The sequence below is a fragment of the Vespa mandarinia genome, chromosome 1 (assembly GCF_050613455.1).
Source record: "Vespa mandarinia isolate Hongniang chromosome 1, ASM5061345v1, whole genome shotgun sequence".
Lineage (NCBI taxonomy): Eukaryota > Metazoa > Arthropoda > Insecta > Hymenoptera > Vespidae > Vespa > Vespa mandarinia.
The window spans coordinates 13,643,525-13,664,542 of record NC_140810.1 but is presented as its reverse complement, the minus strand read 5'-3'; the positions used below and the strand labels follow the sequence as shown (position 1 = coordinate 13,664,542).

At 32.6% G+C, this 21,018-nt stretch overlaps 1 protein-coding gene across 4 annotated transcripts; it reads right to left on the bottom strand.

The window, feature by feature from the left end:
* Positions 1–66: 66 nt before the first annotated feature.
* Positions 67–20,044, bottom strand: anne (polyamine-transporting ATPase anne boleyn). Of its 4 annotated transcripts, none has more exons than XM_035880024.2 (11): positions 18,953–20,044; positions 7,075–7,159; positions 6,747–6,974; positions 6,520–6,653; positions 6,274–6,430; positions 5,981–6,185; positions 5,523–5,867; positions 4,481–5,432; positions 3,874–4,396; positions 3,617–3,798; positions 67–3,497 (listed from the first exon to the last, which is right to left on the bottom strand). In XM_035880024.2, exons 1-11 carry the CDS (start codon positions 18,966–18,968, stop codon positions 2,068–2,070), a joined length of 4,257 nt encoding a protein of 1,418 aa, XP_035735917.1. In that variant the 5' UTR covers positions 18,969–20,044; the 3' UTR covers positions 67–2,067. The 4 variants fall into 4 exon arrangements, with proteins under 4 accessions (XP_035735917.1, XP_035735915.1, XP_035735916.1 ...); XM_035880022.2 differs by lacking the exon at positions 18,953–20,044 and adding an exon at positions 7,686–10,042; XM_035880023.2 differs by lacking the exon at positions 18,953–20,044 and adding an exon at positions 7,695–10,042.
* Positions 20,045–21,018: the final 974 nt, after the last annotated feature.

The following is a 21,018-nucleotide window of genomic DNA, read 5'->3' as shown; positions in this document are numbered from 1 at the left end:
TTTTATAATTTGATTATTAATCTCATAATTTCAAGATTGGGGGTGGGATGTAGTTGGAAAGGAAGCAACAGAGAGGTACGAAGATTACGAATAAAACACGCATAAATCTTTTTGTACGTTAAAAACATATCGTTCCTTATTTTGACATCCACTATTTTTTCAACACAAGCTATAATAGAGTCGCAAATAAATCAACGCGTTTTTAAGTATTTCTATATCTCGTTTGCATTAGAATAAGTACACATTTATTATCTTGACCGCGTTAATGTTAAGTGCATTGCGACAACGAACGATTCACTATTTGCTTGTCGGTCAATTCCATCATTGTCGTTTTTCTTTTTCTTTTATTTATTTATTTATTTTTTTCTTTTTTTTTTTTCTTCTATGCACGAGGTTCTTCGTGTTTTATCATTATCACCTATTATAATACATTAAGGATAAACGATACCAGTTATAAAAAAACTCGTGAAATCGTTCAACTTTTCGAATTAATTATTATCGATTTTAAGTTAATAAAAAATATGACTGGATAGATCGAATTGTTGAATCTTCAAATAAATGCAAAGCTATCGGGAAAGCATAAATGTGTATATGTGTGTATATATATATATAATATATATTATTTATATCACGAGAAATTGATAACTGGTCTCGATCCTAAATTCAAATCTAGCTAATAATTACATGCGAAATCAATTCATTTCTAATAAGATTATACATCGAAGACTCATCCCGAAATTCGCAATAAGAAAAGAGAAGATATTAAAACGCTATTAAGTATCTCGAATTATTTGTAGAATTCAAGAAAATTTTTTAACGTTTCTTTTCTTTCCTCTTCTTTCTTTTTCTTCAAATTAAAACTAAACTCAACATCCTAATCACAAAGAACACTGACGATTTTCACGTACGAAACAAAACGAAGACTTAAATTGGCTTTTCGTTAAGAAAAACCCGGCCATTTATTTGATCGAGCTTCGTGGACGAGCAAAAATGTTTATTTTTCTTTAAAATAAATAACGATATAATACTTTCTCTTGAGAGGGCTAAGTTTCAATACTAGTAGTTAGGAAGAGGAGAACGAAGAGAGAGAGAGGTCGGGTCAAAAGGGACCCTTATCACTCGATATCGTGAGTTTCGTTCTTTTTTTTTTTTCTTCACTCAAGCAAAACAAAAACAAAAAAAAAACAAAACAAAAATAAAAATAAAAAAAAGAGAGAGAAAAGAAAAAAAATCTTTAAAAAAATGATTTATCGTCGTTTATAAGCTGTCGTGGACACCGTATTGTTCCTATATAAATGCTTTTATTCTTTAAAATCTTACTATAACCACACACAGTGTAGAAAAACACACTCTACATATTCTTGAAGAATACTAAGAGATCGTTCTACCATCGATCGATATCTTTCGATTTTTTATTAACAAATTAGGCTGTGCTTTGACGATAAAAAAAAGAAAAGGAAACTACAAATCGATAATATTATCAAGACTAAAAGTTCGTATTCTATTAAAATCGGATTAAGTAACTAAAACCATGCAATAAAGTTTTGCATAAAGTACCGTACAATACATATATATATATATATATACATATATATATGTATAGATACTAATTATAATCATTGAATTTTTGAACACACGAAAAAAAGGTTAATTAAGTTTCTCACATAAGGTCATAGAAGTACATTCTGCTGATTGGACGAAACAAGAAAGCACCGTTCTTCCGTCCTTTAATTGATAATACTTAGAACGAGAATTCGTACTTCTTAAAAAGAGAGAAAAAAAAAGAACAAACAAAACAAAAAAATACAAAAAAAAAAAAAAAAACTACGATAGAAGGAAACATAGCGGAACCCTTTTTAACATTTTTTTAAAGATAAAAGTTTGTCAACTAACTTGAGATCCTCGAAGGATTGATAATTCACTAGGTACGACGAATAAAAGTAATTCAATTTCATCGGCGTTAAAATATTTCCATAATATATGACAGTGTTTATCGACTGATCCTAACAGAAAATCTTTCTGATTCGTGTCAGCGATCAATAATCGATCATTCAAAAGAGCCGATTCTCAGGACGGTAATATGTCGAGTTCGAGGACGCTTTGTGTACTGGGTGCTAAACCATCCTCGCTCTTGTGAACAAGAATTTCCTTGAAGTCTCTTAATCTTTGCGGCTGCAATGTCGTCGTAGGATTTCGTGGTAATGTTGCAATCGGATTCGTGTTATGAATTCTAAAAGATTTGTCATATTGATTAATACCATTTTCTGATTCAGAATTGTGTCTTCTCTTAGTCATCAATTCTACTTTAGATTGTTTCATTGATTCCTTTCCTTCAAAACATGGTACCGTTTGCATCGACACGGTATTCCTACGATCATTGAAGAGAGATCTAGGATTTAAGGTCACTTCTCGAGCAGATCCGAATTGTTTAATATTATTACAGATTGGACTGTTCATGAAGCTTGTGTCGACTGGTCGGCAAGGTTCGGGTACTCGTTTTTCGATTTTAATTTCGGTAACGTTCTGACGAATAAGAATGTCTGGTGCTGCTTCCGGTAATGGTTCTTGAGATATTGGTGGCCATTTCAAATCTCTTGCTAGATCACGATCGATCGCTAAGAATTTTCGTCTAGACTTGTCGATATTGTGCCAACGATAACGTAATTTACTGAATACCAAATAATCGACGAAAAAGTATTCCACCAACAAAGAGATTAAGAAATTGGCAATACCGTAAGCTACCAGAACAAAACGGAACTTTATGTCATCGGGAAGTACGAGCTCGAACCAGTTGGCAAGCCATTTGAAAGGGTAGAGAGCGAGATAGATAGAAATGAGACTTAATAAAACGAAAGAACTCAAAAGACCGTAATTCGTGAAGATTGATTTTCTATAAGGCCGACCTTTCGAGAAAGCTACGGCTAGAATGATGTATTGCATTGAACTGATAATGAATATGGTGTAATTTTCTAAACATCCAACATTGTCCTTATCTTCAACCGATCGAACGGTTGTATTGAAGGGTACGTACCAATCCATTTGTTGGAGATGCCAAAAACTTGCATATTGAAAGATTCCTACGATTAAGATTTGCGTGAATAAACTAAGAACCGGCGTCGTACTAATAAGACTATTCAAAGGTGCTGTTTTCACTAATGGACCGTCGTACGCTTCCGTTCGGCTAAAGAAGAAAGCGAATATCGAAATAATGAAGAGATCGATATAAAGAAATTCAATATCAGTCAAATTTGATTCGATGCTATAAAGTAGCATCACAGAGATGAATTGTGTCAACGAATACGCAGCCATGTATTTGAAGTTTCCAAATGATGTTACCAGTGCGGCACGACCTTCGCGAATTACCGTAAGAAGTGATGAAATATTTGTTTCACGACTGGTGAATGGCGAAGCTACGGAAGATTCGGTGTCTGACAAAGAAATTCCTGTATGAGCTGCTTTCAACGCACCGCAATCATTAGCACCATCACCCACCATAGCTGTAAAAACAAAAAGAAAAAAAAAATGAAAAAAAAAATCAAACATCAAATTATACTACAAGATTAAATTCAATTGTTTCAAAAAAAATTTTTTTTTTTTTTTTAATTCCAATACACACCGACGTAATATCCAAGAGCCTGTAATTCTTGAACGAGGTGTTGCTTCTGATCCGGTGACATTCTAGCAAAAACGGCACCTCTTGTAGCCAATTTGGGAATAAGTTCGGGATAATATTGTTTCACCAATGCCCACGTTTTGCCAGTCAGAGCAAAAACGTAATTGTTTCGCGTTCGTTGCATACTGAAATACGAATATAATATGTTAATCGTAAATTTACGATTTGAGAAATAAATTATTCACAATTGATTTACTCACTTATCCGATAAATAATTGACATCGTTTTCTAAAACATTATTTCCAAAGGATCCACTTTCCACAGTTTCCAAACTGACTACACTATTGAGATCCGTCATTTCACTGAAATCACCTTGACCAACAGGTGATATCGGCGATACTTGGCTATTACTTTTAGTGAAATAGATTTGTGGTTTAATTTGATTCTGTTGGGTGATCGCTGCCACTACGATAACAGGTGTTCCTTGTTTAACTATATCACAATCTCTGGCCACAGACAATGCTGTTAGCATGTTATCTCCTGTAACCATGACAGTTTTGAGGCAAGCAGTATTCAAAGCTGTGATTACAGGTGTAGTTTCCGGCTTCAAACGATTTTCCATTATCACGAATGCCAAGAAAGTTAAGTCAATTTCGGCAGATTCACGACTCATCCGTTGCACTTTGGCATAAGGAAGACGGTATAAGGATTTATGTGCCATAGCTATTACGCGATAACCTTCTGATGTGTATTCTTGAAGGACGTTCGCAAAATCGAGCGGAACTATAAATGAATTATATTTGTTAATAAAACAAAAAATCATAAAAGAAAATGAAATAAAATCGCTGATAAAAGCATTGGACTTACTGGATTCTGGTTTGGACAAACTGAGGATCATTTCAGGGCTTCCTTTGCAATAAAGATCATAGTGATTAGCTCCCAATGTTCTGGTGATTACGCTCATCCTTTGAAGACTAGACGTGAAAGGAAATTGCCGAACGATACCGATTTCTATACCCTGTTCACCTAAATCGGCTGTTGAACCAGTTAAAGCAGGATCTAAGTTGCTTAAAGAGATGCTATCGACCATATCGGAAGTCATAGAATTTTGTCGACTCATATCGATCGATACCTCGTTCGTTCCTTTCTTTAAAAGTTTGGAACCCTTAGGAGGCCGAACTATCGTGGGAAAGAGCATAGAGAATTTGGAAGTATCCGAAACGTCAGGTTCTTCCAGAGTCCAACCAGTAGATTCGAACATTTTTAAATCAAGTGGATCACCTACCAATTGATTATCAATTATAGTGATTCCATGACACGTGACCATTCCTATTAGTAAATCGCTTAATGGTAAATTCATTATTTCCTTTACAGGAAATTGAAATTTTTTATCTGAAGCTGGTACCACACCCCACATATCGAGACCATCCTCGGTTAAAGTTCCAGTTTTATCGAAACAAATGCAATCGATCGAACCAGAAACATTTATTGTCCTTGGACTTGTACAATATATTTTGTTCTTTTCTAATCTTCTTTGAGCAACAAGTCGACCAACTGTCATAGCCGCTGGTAAAGCAGGTGGCACCACGATAGTTATTAGATCCAAAGCTTCCAAAGCTATGTGACTTATTTGAACACCCCGTAAAACTTTTGATACTACGGTATAGATTACACCGATGCTGGCTATTCCGGCTAATAATATGACGAATTTATAAGAATCTTGTTCGAATTTGAAATCAACAGGTGGTGGATACATGATCGATCGTACCAGTCCTCCTTTGCTAGTGCTAAAGCCTGTCCTGATGACAACTGCAAGTACCTGTTGAACAGAAAGTATACATTTGAAAGATCGTTATTATTATTTTTTAACATTAATATTTTCAATTGTTTTCATAATAATAACGTATACCTTTTCCGATCCGAAATATCTCGTTTGAATAATCTTTGTACCACAATAGAGGGTATGCCTTGCGTGTTCTTTCGTATCGTATACGATTTCATTGGAAGAAGGTATGGGCGTTTTCGTGACTGGAACGGATTCTCCGGTTAACATGGACTCATTTAGAATACAATTTCCCGTTAAAAGCACAGCGTCGCAAGTCATAGTACAACCGTGAGGTGGAATAACTAAGACATCTCCAGGAACTAAACGTTCTGCCGGTATACTTGCAGTTTGTCCAGTAGAACGATCTCTCATAACGGTTGCCAATTCGGACGAAACCGCGTGTACAGAAGATCGTAGATTATCTTGATTCTATTAAAAAAAAAAAAAAAAAAAAAAAATCAACGATAAAAAGATATATGTGTGTGTGTAATATAGATTATATTAGAACAATTTTATCACACGCAGAAAAGAAATTTGCTTACTCGACGAGTCTGGAGTACTGCCATCATGATACCAGCACTGGACATGCTCAGAATAACCATCGCATAATAATAATAATCATCCGCTACCCATAAGCAGAAACTGAATAGTTGGAAGACGTAAAACGGATTGAGTACTTCGAGACACAATAACGTTATTATGCTTTTTACTGGAATTATAATTTCATTGTTTCCATAAACATTTCGCCTGAAACAATGACCAATCTCTTATTATAAAGTATACCGTTTACAATGAAAACTAAGGAACAATTGAATGAGTACCATAATTTCATTACCTCATATATTGTTCTTGAGCACTCAAACCTTGCATTTGGTGTAGAGACGAGTTTAATACACCAATGTCAAGTCCACGTAACTTTAAAAATTCAGATCTTTCCGTATCCCATACGTATGTTAACTTCTTGCAATTAAAAACGACGATCGATTGAACCTCTATAAATAGGATTAATCGTTAATAATTTGTCTATGCAATTAAATGATTGAAATTTATGTATATAAAAATGTATTTTTTTTTTGCTTACGTTTAAAATGTCCACCAACCAAGTGCACAGACAATGTTGAAATTGCTTCCTTCTCTTCCTTTATAGTTATCATGCTCCCATTATCCATCCATGGCTCATTATCAATCAACGATTCTCCATCAAACGGTATGTTACTTTGGGAGAAGAAAAAAAAAATAAAATAAAATTCATTTCATTATTATTTTCATTCAGATATTATTATATAAAATATCTCATTATATACTAACTTAACATCGCGAGCTGCTAACGTTCTCAATTTTTTCACGTAATAACTAGTATGCTTTCCTTGAAACTTTTCGACCAAAAGAACCGTTTCTGCCTCATCCAATGGACATTTGGAATGAGTAGCTAGCAACATAAGGTGTGGTACCCAATGGAAAACCAATCGCAAGAGACCACCGGTAACGAAGATGAAGAACCAGGTAATCACAGTGAAAACATGATTTCTTTTATAACTAGAATAAAAAGGTTAGACACGTATAATATCTAAAAACAGATAAAATTTTATAAACTTGTCGAAGTTGTTAATGGAATTCGTTCTTCTTTCTTAATTACCCATAAATTTCCATCTGATCTTCTTCGCCCGGGTTAATGTAATCCACACCATTTTTCAGATGAAGGAGGCCATTGCCTCTCGTACCTAAAATTAAATAAATACATCTAATGATGTTAATGAAGAATTTCAAATGATCACCGTATTTTTTATATACGATTAGATGGAATATAATTACCGGAAATCATTTTATTAATTCCGGCAATGACTTGACAAGAGATCAAATAAAAAAATATTACTCGTATTCCAAAAAACACGTTCTTAATATTGCAAGAGAACACGCGAACGTGTTTAATACCTCCTTTCTCCCTCTCCCTGTCTCTTTCTCTGTTTCTCTCTCTCTCTCTCTTTCTCTCTCTCTTTCTCTCTCTCTCTCTCTCTCTCTCTCTCTCTCTCTCTCTCTTTCTCTCTCTTTTAAAATAAATTAAAAATACATACAAAATATATAAAAAAAAGAAAAAAAGAAAATCAGGACTGATTTTATGGACACAATCATTTTCATGGCTATTACGAGAGTTAACGAGGGGTTCGTGAATTTATAAATAAAAAGATCAATGACATCGATTTCTCCTTGATTTCAATGTGCTTACATCAGGAAATATTTATCATTTACCATTCTTACCCTCCAGAAGTTCCGTTTTTTGTTCGCGTTGTTGTTCCGTCGTCGTACCAGTAGCACGAGTTCCAAAAACGCTATAAGCGTTTCTAGCGAAGCTAAGATTCAACTTGCTTGGCGTCGGCGGCATGATGATGACGACGTAAGATGACGACGACGATGATGACGATGATGATAACGATGAGACAATGATCGATCGATTGATAGATCAATCGATCACGTAGGACAACAAAATAAAACTTTTTCTTAATTTTCTATTATTTCTTTATCTATCTCTCTTTTTCTCTCCCTCTCTCTCTTTCTCTCTCTCTCTGTCTCTCTCTCTCTCTTCCCAGGATATTTAGACGACGAGTAGGCAATCGTGATTTTTGCAAAGATTTCTTTGCGGCTTTTTCACGAGAGGAACTTCTCCTCTTCGTCTATTTATATTCTTGTCCTTCTTCCCGATTTACTTCTACCACTACTACATATTATCACTAAAATTTATTTCTTATGGATTATTATTGTCCATTGAAGGGGTAGGGGATGGGGGTGGGGGTTAAGGGGAGGCTGGATTATAGAGAAGAAAAAATTGGTGGTACGATTCGATTCGCGATCTCCTCGCCTTTCTTTTTCGTTTTTCTTTTTCTCTTTGTCTCTTTTTCTCTCTCTCTCTCTTTCTCTCTCTCTCTCTCTCTCTCTCTCTCTCTCTCTCTCTCTCTCTCTCTCTCTCGATTCTCTTTATCAGTGGTTAGGTTCTTTCTCTGAAAGTAAGTTCATCTATAACGAGAAGAACCAAGGACACTCGAGAGAATAATCGACGAAAAATCTATTCCAAGAGGAAGATAGCGAGGCGATGATGATGGGCTCTCGGTGACGAGTATAGGAGTACGTCAAAGGTCGGTGAACCTTGTTTTTCTTTTCCTCTTTTGTTCTTCTTTTATTCGTGGGCTAAATAATACCCCCGTCTGCTACCGACACCGATTACCCGCCATTTTGGGATCTCTCTTGGAGGTTCTCGAGGCTCTTCTAGGTGGACCGTTTTCTACCATTTGTATGACATTGATCTTAGGAAATTCTAAGGGTTTCGTACTATCATCAGAACTTTTGGCAGATAGAGCGGCAGGAGAATATGGAAGCCGAGGAGCAAGCCGTAGCCGATGCTATCGCTTCGGATCTGCCGGCGGATTCCTTGATTCGTGTCAGTCTCCGGGATCGGTGAGCTTTCGCCAGCCGATTCGCGGCGTCGTTACCGAGCGTTCACCCTCGCTCATACCGCGCTCAAGGCACACCAGCCTCGAAGAAATCTTCTCCCTGTTGCTACTTGTAATAAGTTTTTCACGAAGTGACCTTGACCTTAACAGGAGAATCCTAGCTAACTCGAGATCCGTGAAACGGAATGAGTTACCGTGAAAAAGATCGTTTTGATCCGAAGTATCAAGTCGTCTCCTCCTGTCTTTGATCGATCCACCAACGACGATGGCGACGACGACGACGATGACGACGATGGCGTCGTTGCTGTTGCTCTTTCTCTCGGTCTTACTCTTACTCTTCTTGATGTTGTTATTCTTTCGACTCCTCGCCAAACCGCCCCCACCTCCTACCGCCTCCTCTCTTTTTTGCTCGTACCACCCTTTTACTGCGCCCTTGTGCGATCTCAAATACATTACGGGTTATAAGGATATCTTTGATGCCGTCGGGGATGTCTCGATCGGCAGATTTTTTCCCAGCAGATACCTGCCTTATCGACCTAAGATAATAATTAACGTTTAATAATTAAATATCGAGGGAGACCGAATTTTTCGTTTATATCGGTCGGGTATATGTTTTGTTCTTTCTCTAACTCTCTCTTCTCACTATTACTCTTTTTCTCTATCTCTCTTGTCTTTTCTTTTTTTACCACTTGACTTCTTCTTTTTTATTTACTTCTTTTTTTTTCTTCTTTTTCTTTGTTATATCACCACACACACACACTACGCGATTATTGAAAATGTATTCTGTTTATTTCTTCCTATTTTCTTGGAAATTATAAAAGATTAATTATCGATCGATTGATAATATTACACAGATATAATATCACACACGTTCGCGAACGGACGACGTTTGGCCTCGAAAATTTACGTTCACAAAAGTCTATGAATTCACACAAGGGAGTCTATATATAGAAAGGATTACGTCAACGACCAAACGAATTTTGTTTCTTTCGTTTTATGTCGAACGCAATGCACTTGGACAGTTCGCAGCAAACAAACTTCGTTTGACGTGATTCGTCTTTTTTCTTTTTTTTATTTGCGGTTATTATTATAATAATAATATTTATTATTATTATTTCTTCCCTCGGGCAAATGTCGAATGGTGTGAACGACACAACCCCACTATATGCATATATGTATATGTATGTATATATATATATATATATATATGTATTAAGAGTACACACTATATAAATATATAAAGTGTATATTTACGTGTATATATATATATATATTTTTTTTGTTCGTCTCTCACCCCCTTTACCTTTTTTAAAATATATCTCTTAATATTCTTTCAAACGATCCGCTTTAATAATTCACCCTCTTCGGGACTTCTAAGTACAGAGAACACCGTGCAAAAGTTTGTTCCTAGCATTTTGCTCATAGTGAAATCAAAACTCGAAACTCGATTGTAACCTTCCTCGTATATACTTTCGTTGAAATTGGCAGACTTTCGCGTTTTTCTTTTCCTCCTCCTCGTCGTCGTCGTCGTCGTCGTCGTCGTCGTTGTCGTTTTCGCCGTCGTCGTTGTCGTTGTTGTCGTCGTCGTCGTTTTCGTTTTCGTTTTCGTCTTCGTTTTCGTCTTTGTCTTTATTACGTTTCTAACAACTTCGTCGTATCTCTTTTTATTCTCAAGATCGCGCAAATTAAGAAACGGAAAAGAAAAAGTCTCCCACTTCTGGGAGCTCACTTTAATGTCTCTCGTTTTAATTCTCTTTTAAGAGACGACCGCATCGGGCTAAATCTTTTCGATATTCTTACGATCGAACGATATAATATAAACTTTATTAACTGTCGTTGATCCAATGACGATTATCTTATATTATATCCGATATATTCACGAGCGCGCGCGTACACACTCGCCCATATATATATATACGCACACATACACATACACGCACGCACCACGCACGCGCACACACACACACACACAACACAAATCACACTCGAAGAAAGAAATAGTCGATTAAATTAAATACGTAACTACTTTGTTAAATATATAAACACCGACTAAATAATCGCACACTATCCAACTTTTTATACTCTTCCTGAAACCGTCAAACACCGTCAATTCGCGACGCTAGACTGAGGCAACCTCGGACAGACACGATTTGTGCTGGCTCGCTCGTTAGCACTCCGGTCGATTCGTTACGAGCAACGTGCTCCTTTTAAGATGGCGGTTTCTCGTTGCCTTTCGAAGCGCCGTGCTCCCTCCACCACGATTGGGCGCTTTCCCACGAATATTCTTTCTCTCTCTCTCGTCCCTACTAACACTCCTTCTCACTCACTCCCTCTCTCACACATCGACTCCTACTTATTCACTCACTCATTTAGTCTCTCTATCTATCTCTCTCTGTTGTTGCTCGATCGAACGCCCGAATTAAATTAACCAAATAAAGTCGAGAATACGTTTCGTCATCAAAATTTTCAATGATTTCGACAAGTCAATGTTTCATTTACGTCGATTAAATAGACGATGACTAATCCTTCATGACGTCCAACCAATTTCATGATACTTGGAACGCGAACGAATTAAGGGAATTATTTGGCATGTAAGCTTTTTCCACTGTCTTTCTCTCACTCTCTCTCTCTCTTTCTCTCTCTCTCTCACACACACACTCTGTCTGTCTCTTTCACTCTTACTGTCAGTTTCAGGAATGCATCGAGCACGCGCCTATCTCTTCTAGGGCTGTCACGTGTTCTTAACGAACCCGATGCTTCTCTCTCTCTCTCTCTCTCTGTCTTTCATTTTCTTCTCTGTTTTTTCTTTTTTTGCTTACACGATAAGAACGAAGAGATAGAATTACACTTATGAAGAAATTTTAGTATTTCTTACGTCAGCGTCGCAACGACGTTTCTTCTAATTTGTTAAAAGAGACGTATATAATTCGTTTCGTTTTCCCTTTCTTTTTCGATCATCGTATAAAGAGAGAGAAAGAGAGAGAGAGAGAGAGAGAGAGAAAGAGAGATCGAGAAAAATCGGAATTTTCTTTGTTAGGAAAAAACCAAGAAATCTTTTTCCTCTAGTATCTCAACGTTTTTATTATTGAGAGAACGATCGTTGGTTCTTCTCCAAGAGAAATCTCGTTTTCCTTATTTTCCGGAAATTTACATTGTTTAAACATTTATAAGGTATCGCAGTGAGAAAAGAGAATTCATTTATTACGCAATTAAAAAAGATATATATATATATATATTGTATGTACAATGATTGCCTCATCGAATTGAAATTGATCATTACTTTTGTATTCTTTCCTCGAGAAGAACAAGGAAAAGATATCGTTCATATGATACACGGAATAATAAGTGAGAATTTGAATATATCCAATTAATTTATTCGTCAAATAGAACATGGAATTTCGCGAATAATTTGATCGAATATTTTTCTTTTTATTTTCTTTCTTTCTTGTTCTTTTTCATTTTCTTTTTTTTTTTTATTTCTTTTCCTCGTTGCAATGTGTTTGAATTGGGAATTTTCTTGCGCCGGACCTGGAACTATCCACTTTGCCCCCTCTACCGTCGCTAACGGGTACTCTCTCGACCTACGACGATGACGACGACACGCGAACGGTGACGAACGGCGACGAACGATGATGACCGTGACTCATTTGTTCTCTCACCAAATTCTACCTCTTGCTACGTATACGCCCCTGCTAATTACACGACCCTAATGTGTACACTTGTTTTCATAGTAATTCGGTATCTCTCTCCGATGGTGGTCAAAACTTAAATATATGTGTGTCGCGCTCGTATATGTATATAACTGTTTAATGGTTATATTGTAAATGATTCTCTTTGCATCTTTATCTTTTCTTTTTCATTCTTTCCACTCTCTCTCTCTCTCTCTTTCTATCTCTTTCTGTATGTTTTGTATATGCGCTTTCTCTCTCTCTCTCTCTCTCCCTCTTTCTCTCTGGCACTTTATATATATTTTCTCTTTCTTTCTCAATACAATTTTCCATGCATTCTCTCTCTCTTTCTTACTAACTTCATACATTTCTACAGAATATTGAACGATCTTTATTTATATCCTCTTTTTGCTAACTTAAACAACTGATGAAATAAACGCATCGAGTATGCTCTGATATATTGACACCTCTTCGTATTCTCTGATTGGTCAATTTCTCTTCTGTTTACATCTTTACAGGCACGTTTAGACTAATTTTCGCAATTCATTCTCACGAGAAAGACACGTGTGTCCGAGAATGTGCTGCGACCCGTGGTCGATTGCTATCGTTAGAACCAAAAACGTGCCACTCGATTGGTCATTTATTTTAGCGCGATATTTACGCGAAAGATGTCGTTTTCATCGAGTTGTACGAGACGAAATATTGCCTTTCAACTTCTTCCCCATCATTTTAAAATCTTTATAATCAATCAAGAGATCTTTATGATCGATAAAAGAGAGAATGTAAGAGAAAGATAAAGAGAGAGTGAGAGACAGACAGAGAAAGAGAGAGAGAGAGAGAGAGAGAGAGAGAGAAAGAGAGAGAGAGAGAGAGAGAGAGAGAGAGACTAAATAATAATTTCTTTTAGCCTATTTGCATTCGAAATATATATATATATATATTATTTAGGCCATACATAAGACACTTTAGGCCATATATATATATACATGGCCTAAAGTGTCTTTTATTATCAATCATATTATCAATTATATAGGTATTATCATGGAGATATATCAAAAGAAAAGATATCGTAAAATTGACAATTATATCACGATGTTTCTCTCGTTTATTTCTAGTAATTTTTTTAATTACGTAACAATCGTTAATTGGGTAAAATCAATTCATCCTGGTAATTGTAAAACAATTGAAGTGCAACTTGTTATAGTAGTTAAGAATTACTTATATCCGAATTCTTATCGTCACTAGTTTCAACGATTTTATTTTCGAGATTACAACTACATAGATAAGACTAACGCCGTAAATTGTGATGCTGTTATTTATTGACTCATCAGATAATAAAGTCTTATGCATCAGAACTAGAATATGATTTATGTATTATGTTCGTTGACTTTATTAACATCCGAATTATGTGACGATATATATATATATATATATATATATATATATATATATATATATATGTATAATATGCATATCGGGTGTTCTGTTCGAAGTTTTACAAATAATTATTAGCCGAACTATTCGTTATTAAAAAAAGTGTTCCAAGAAGAACTTTGTTTTGCGATAAATACTTAGCGATGATCGTAAATCTTTTAGGTGGCCGTGTCTTAGAGATTTCAAGGTGACCCGTTTTTCCCTTAAATGGAACTATTCATTTAGGTAGACGTACAGTCACTTATATGACTAATTTATCGGCCTATAATCTGTTGATCATTCAAGGTCATTGATTACCATTCAAAAGCTTATCTCCATTGAATGTTCAGAAATTCTTCCTCGTCTCTTTTATTCGGAAGTACGACTTTACTCTATCCATAAATGATACTCCACTTGAAAGTTGTAAAACTAATTTATTGGAAGGTATTCCTAATACGATTTTTTTCATATTAATGATTTGTAATGACTTTTCCCCTTTGATAAATTTGATCCTTTATATTTTAAGTCACTATGGAAAATGAGCACGGTTAATATTAATAATTCCAATAATATTGATTACTCTTTCGGAAGCAAAAAGTTCCTTCGAGCAATCTACAGATATTCTGTGTTTTAAACGAAGGTAGCGATAAATGAAATCATTAGCGTAATTACAGTAATTCGTGTTTACCACCGAATTCAATGATAAGCCTAATCTTGAGGACGTTCAATGTGAGTAAGTTTTAAAGTACAATATGGCAATGATACGGCGAATGATCAATGTATTTTACGTCGATGAATTGTCATCGGAATGAAATGGGTTATACCTGTACCTAAAAAAACTAATAATTCCATTTAAGAAAATAATGGATTATCATGATATCTGAAATGTATGTCCAACTAAATAAAATTTGTATTTCATCAGAAGATGTAGCAAAATCGAAACAAAATAATTTCTGCTTGAAACAGTTTTTTTTTTTTTTTTTTGAGTAACGAATAGTTCGAAAGATATATAATTGCGTGTAAAACTTTAAATATCGAACACTCGCTATACATGAAACATACGTACATACATATAATATATATTCTAATGGGTCGAGTTCGTATGATTTTGTAAAAAATGATGAATAGTTGATTTGAAATAGTTGATATCACTGTGAAAGATAATTATAATGTATGCAATTAGATGCAGCTATCTTAAAGATAAAAATGTATAATAAGATTAGCAACATATCTCAATCATGTTTTTTTTTATCATTGATATATATGTATCTATCTAAATTCTAAATAGAACATTTTAGACGGATTAGAAATAAGAAAACGATAAATTTTTAGATTACTCGAACTTGAAGAAATATTTTTTTCTATCTAATTCGTATATTTTCCCCTTTTTTATCTAAGCGCTAAATAAAGGTAAACGTTTCATATGGATTACAAGTAAGAGAGTAATGAATTTTTGGATTATTCGAACATGAAGAAATATTTTCTTATCTGACATAATCCTTTTTTATGCCTACTTTTTTAATAGGTTAAAGTTCATATTCGTTTCGAATGTCTCACAGAGTCTGTCTAATGTCGTGCCAAAATTTCGATCGTGTTTAGAAAATCACGTCATCGTAACTAAGCTTGATTTTTCGATATTTACATACGTGATTATAAGTCTCAAAATGAATCATGAGATTTTCTGAAATTATTCTCGTAAGATACTATTATAAGATCTATTCAACTTAAATATAACAAAATATTTGCGATTCGAAGCAACTTTCAAGGTTCAAATAACTCATTTTTCTATTTTTATATACATATGTTTGAGATTTTTCTGATTAGATAGCTGGCGCAAATGAATACTTAACATCGGTTAAGTATCATTTCTGTGGTGGCTGATTATTATATATAAAAACTAACGCATTTCATTAATAACGCTCATAATTGGTAATTTTCGAGTCGTAATATAAATAAGTTCGGTTATATTCATATATATTTATACTTGCAAAAATCGAACTTATTTAATTATTAATAAAATCATTATTAAAATATTCAAAAATTTAAGAAAATTGATGAAATTAAGACTAAGTAAATAATATTCAATGCAATAAACAATAGCATAATAACGATTGTAGATATATTTCAATAATTACGTAAGTTGCATCTATGTGAAAACATTAGTAATACTCGTGACAGATTAACATTGTGTTATTAAGACATTTGTGATTCCTTAGACAAAACGCTTATATGATTATTGTGTTTTTCAATACTTATTGTTAGAATAAACGCGCATTTCTACCCAATCGAGACATTTGCCACGATATGAACTATTTGCCCTAATAAGCCTGAAGAACGTACGAGTACATATTTGTATTTTTAATTCACGTATTGCCAATCAAATTGTTGTATACGCTATCAAATGGCTACGTGGTTTTAGTACTATTGCGACATTATCAAATAATTAATATAATATTTTTTTCAAACTAGATATATAATTCGATATCAACGAAATGAAGAAAATATTTTTTTTCATTTACTTTTTTTTTTTTCTTTTTTTACGATTAATAATTGTCGAACATAGTTGGTGAAATTTTATTTTACTTTTTATATATAATAATCAGTCATCAATGTGTCAAAGTATCATTAGCTGGTTTACTGGTAAAAAAAGTCTAACATATACATAAAAATAAATCAGTGATTATGGAAATAGACTTAATCATTTGAGATATTAAAATTTACATATTACATAAAATTTATTTACGCAATATGTAAAAATTACATAAAATAATTATTTTTCAAGAATAAATGATGTAGATATATATATATATATATATATATATATATTTGTTTATTTTTTTTATTATAGAAATATAATTTTCAAATAATTTAAACTCGAACATTAAACTATCATTATTTATAATACTTATATCACTTTTATAATCACAAAATCATATATATGATTATTATAAACGTTGACAAGAAATCAGAATACATTTGATAATGCTGCTACAATAATTTTTAAGGTTATCTTTGATACTGGATCGATTAAATTTCTCATTTCTTCTTTGCTAATAATGTTACGCTTATAAAATCTGCATGTAAATATTAATAAATACAAGAAGAAATAAACCCTCGTCATTCGCACACGAGTAATAATACACATGTTCGTATGTATGTATATATGTATGTTAATAAGTACATTTGAGATTATGTAAAACCGTTAATCTTTTTTTATTCTTTCTTAATAAATTATCTGTGATAACGTTAAGAGGATAATTCAGGTTTGAGATCTTATTGTATTTCATTATCCTTTTATATCTCATTAAATAATTATCCAGTAATTTATTATAATTATTCATCATTTAGAAATTCTTTAATATTATTATTAGGTGTATGTGGATATGTACATTATCGTGAGAATATTTATATGTTAATAATAATAATAATAATAATAATAATAATAATAATAATAATAATAATAATAATAATAATAATAATAATAATAATAATAATAATAATAATAATTATAATAGTTATAATAAATTTCAATATTTTTTAAGAGTAAAAAAAAGAACGTTCGCCATTTTTAATTAATTAATCATTTTGAAGCGCGATTATTATTAATGGCGGCCAGTTCGAAGATCTTTGATGATCGTTTTGAGCATTACAGCGTCGTTTCTTTTCTTTTTTTTTTTTCCCCCTGAATGATCAACGAGGTCGAGGCCAAATTTATTCGACGTACGTTCGTTCATACGTATATTTATATGACTATTCCCTGTAGAAATATCAATCTAAATGATTAACTCGATCGACGAACCGAGTCTTAAATGAATGGTGAGGAATTACTTGTTTAAATTTGTCGGATCTTTTTATTTCTTTTAATTGTTTGTCTGCAATGAAGTTTATGTCAAATCGAGTAAAAGGAGAAACTGTGAAACAACTGTTTCCTTTTCAGTGACATTTTTGAATCATTTGTATTATTCTAATGTCTCTTCTTTTTTTCTAATAAATATTTTATATAAAACGATATAATATGCATGGTATAATCTGCATAAATTGGCATAAAACAATTAGCAAAAAAAGGAGGTCTTCTTTTTTTTTCTTTGGATCGTATGAAATTCTATTGACCAATAAGACGCTTTGTAAAAAACGTTCGAGAAAGACTCAAAAAATGAGAATCTGAAATTACTTACGTCACGTTTTATCATTTTTTTTTTAACATTTTGCGTAGATCTATTTAACGGAAACAGATTATTAATCGCATGATACTAAAATCATAAGAGGATTATTTTTTTTACGAATTATTACATATCTACAGATAATCTCCAAATCGATCATATCAATTGTGTAAAAAATAAATCAATTAAGCACAGTTATAAGGTATATGAAAGGAAATTAATTTCAAGTTAGATTACATCCAATTCTTATTTAGAAATATTTAATATATTACTTTTATACCTAATTTTAATCGTTTAATATTATCAATACATTTCTTTGTTATAGGAATAACAATTTCTTTTTTGCAATAAAAGAAAATTATATTAATAATAATAATAATAATAATAATAATAATAATAATAATAATAATAATAATAATAATAATAATAATAATAATAATAATAATAATAATAATAATAATAATAATAATAATAATAATAATAATAATAATAATAATAATAATAATAATAATAATAATAATAATAATAATAATAATAATAATAATAATAATAATAATAATAATAATAATAATGAACATCTCGTTTTATATTGAGATGAAATAATAAAAAAAATTATATTAATAATAAATATCACGCTTTATATTAAAATAGAATATTAAAAATAAAAAAAAAAAAAAAGAGATAAAAGAATTAATGTCCCGTTTTTTATTTTAGACTAATATGAAAGAAAAAGAAAATCATATAAATAATATGTATATCACGCTTTATATTAAAATAAAGTAATAAACAAAATAATAATAATAGTAATAATAAATAATAAATTATCGTACCATCCATGATATCCATGCTGTGATGTTAGGTTTAAAACTGTCTTCTTTCTTTCGAGCAGGTTGATAAACTTCGGACTCTTCAACTTGAGATATAGATCACTTTCACGAAAGGAAGGGTGTAACGTTTTTCAAAAGTAATCAAAAACTATGGGATTGTTGGACATCGCGACTCGACGCGGTGCGTCGTTTGATTTTGATAAGACGTAGGCACATGCACCGAAAAATGATGCACTTTAATTTGATGGAATAAGAGCGAGGACTACCTCATAGTATGAAGAATCGGTAAGCACTAAAGAGAATGATCAAGAGAAGGTCGTAAGAAGGAAGAGAATGTCGTCTGGCCGTCTGTGACGTCCTCCGTTGGTTTGTTGATACGTTCGTTCGATGTTGGCAAAATAAAAGAAAAAAAAGAAAAAAAAGGAGAAATCCGAGAGGTAACGAAAACAAGATTCTTTCTTTTTTTTTGTTTGCTTTTCTTTTTTCTTTAAACAGATAAAACACAAGGACTTGCTTTCGATTCTTCGTTTGCCTTTTCGAAGATCAGATTTAAATTTATTTCGAAGATCACGACTTCAATAGCCCTTAATAATATTGTTTTTCAAACAAATTGTTAAATTCTTCATATACCTATATCCATTTTCCTTATTAATCAAACTTGATCAAGGATCAGTGAATACCCGGCGAATAGATGTTAAATAGATTACGTTGATTTACATTATTCTCTCGAGTTCGATTATCCGATCCAGCGATCGAAGTTACCGTCATTCCCGGAGTATCTTCGAAAATAACAACAAGTATTAAAATAAAACCAATAACAACTATGATAACAATAACAATGACAAGAATACTACAACAATAACAACAATAACAACAACAGCACGAATAATAATAACAACAATAACAACAAGAACAACAGTAACACTATTGATAATAGTATTCACGAGAGTAGCAACAACAGACTCGACGAACCGAGCGACACTGTTCGCTTTCACTCGTCTATGCTTTTCGCGCGTCACCACGTTTCGACTTTCGATGACATACAAACGATCGCGATTGGCTGAAAACGTTCGTTATCAGAGATCGACTTGCCATTGGAACTGTTAGTTTAACGAATACATGCTTCTAATCGTTTATTTTATATTTTTTTTATTTCTTTTTTCTTTTTCTTTTTCTTTTTCTTTTCTTTTTTTATCAACTTCCGAACGTGATTTCGTAATAACAGACTCGACGACGGAGTGGCTTACGATAAGAGAATATATCCGTATATGTATACGATATTTATACACATATATATATATATATATATATATATATATATATATATAGAAGTAGTAAGTTTTATGTGTGTACATACATACGTACGTATGTATATATGTATGTACATACCGCCTTTCTCTCGATCCTCGACATTCCTTTGCTCGATCCACAAGTAGAGACTTTTCCTTTCTCGTTTCCTTCGTTGAATCTAAGCACAACCTGCAGATTCCATTGCGTTCTCCATTCTCATATATTTTTCTCGTTAAATACACGTATGTATATAACTATGTGTATGTGCGTGTTAGTGTTTACGTGGAAACTTTGAAGTTCATTAAGCGGTCTCAGTCGTGTCAGAGGATCATCGTCTTCGCTGATATCGCTTTAGATTTACCGATGGAAAACGCATAAATTCGTCGCATATCATTCGTCCAATTATTTATATATATATATATATATATATATATATATATATATATACATATATATATGTATATATATTACTGTTCACTCTTAATATATCTTACATTCTGTATACTATGTTTTTTAATTTTCTTTGATAATATATTTTCTGTTATATATATATGATAAAATTTTTTTTTTTCGATTATAATATTACATCATGAATAGTTATTGGAATAGAAAGTTTTTGTTAATTACAAATAAATAACGACAACGATATTAGAAGATTAACAAGACGTCAAATAATAATCTATCTAAAATTTCTATTATAATATCATTTTATATATATATATATATATTTTTTTTTTTTATTTTATAATATTATAATGGGAGATTACTTTAATATAGAG

Coding starts and splice junctions, on each gene's coding strand:
- anne (XM_035880022.2), bottom strand. CDS start 7,818: ATGCCGCCGACGCCAAGCAAGTTGAATCTTAGCTTCGCTAGAAACGCT. Junction 7,160..7,685: donor ACTTCTGGAGGGTAAGAATG/GTAAATGATAAA, acceptor ATTTAATTTTAG/GTACGAGAGGCAATGGCCTC. Junction 6,654..6,746: donor TTAGCAGCTCGCGATGTTAA/GTTAGTATATAA, acceptor CTTCTCCCAAAG/TAACATACCGTTTGATGGAG.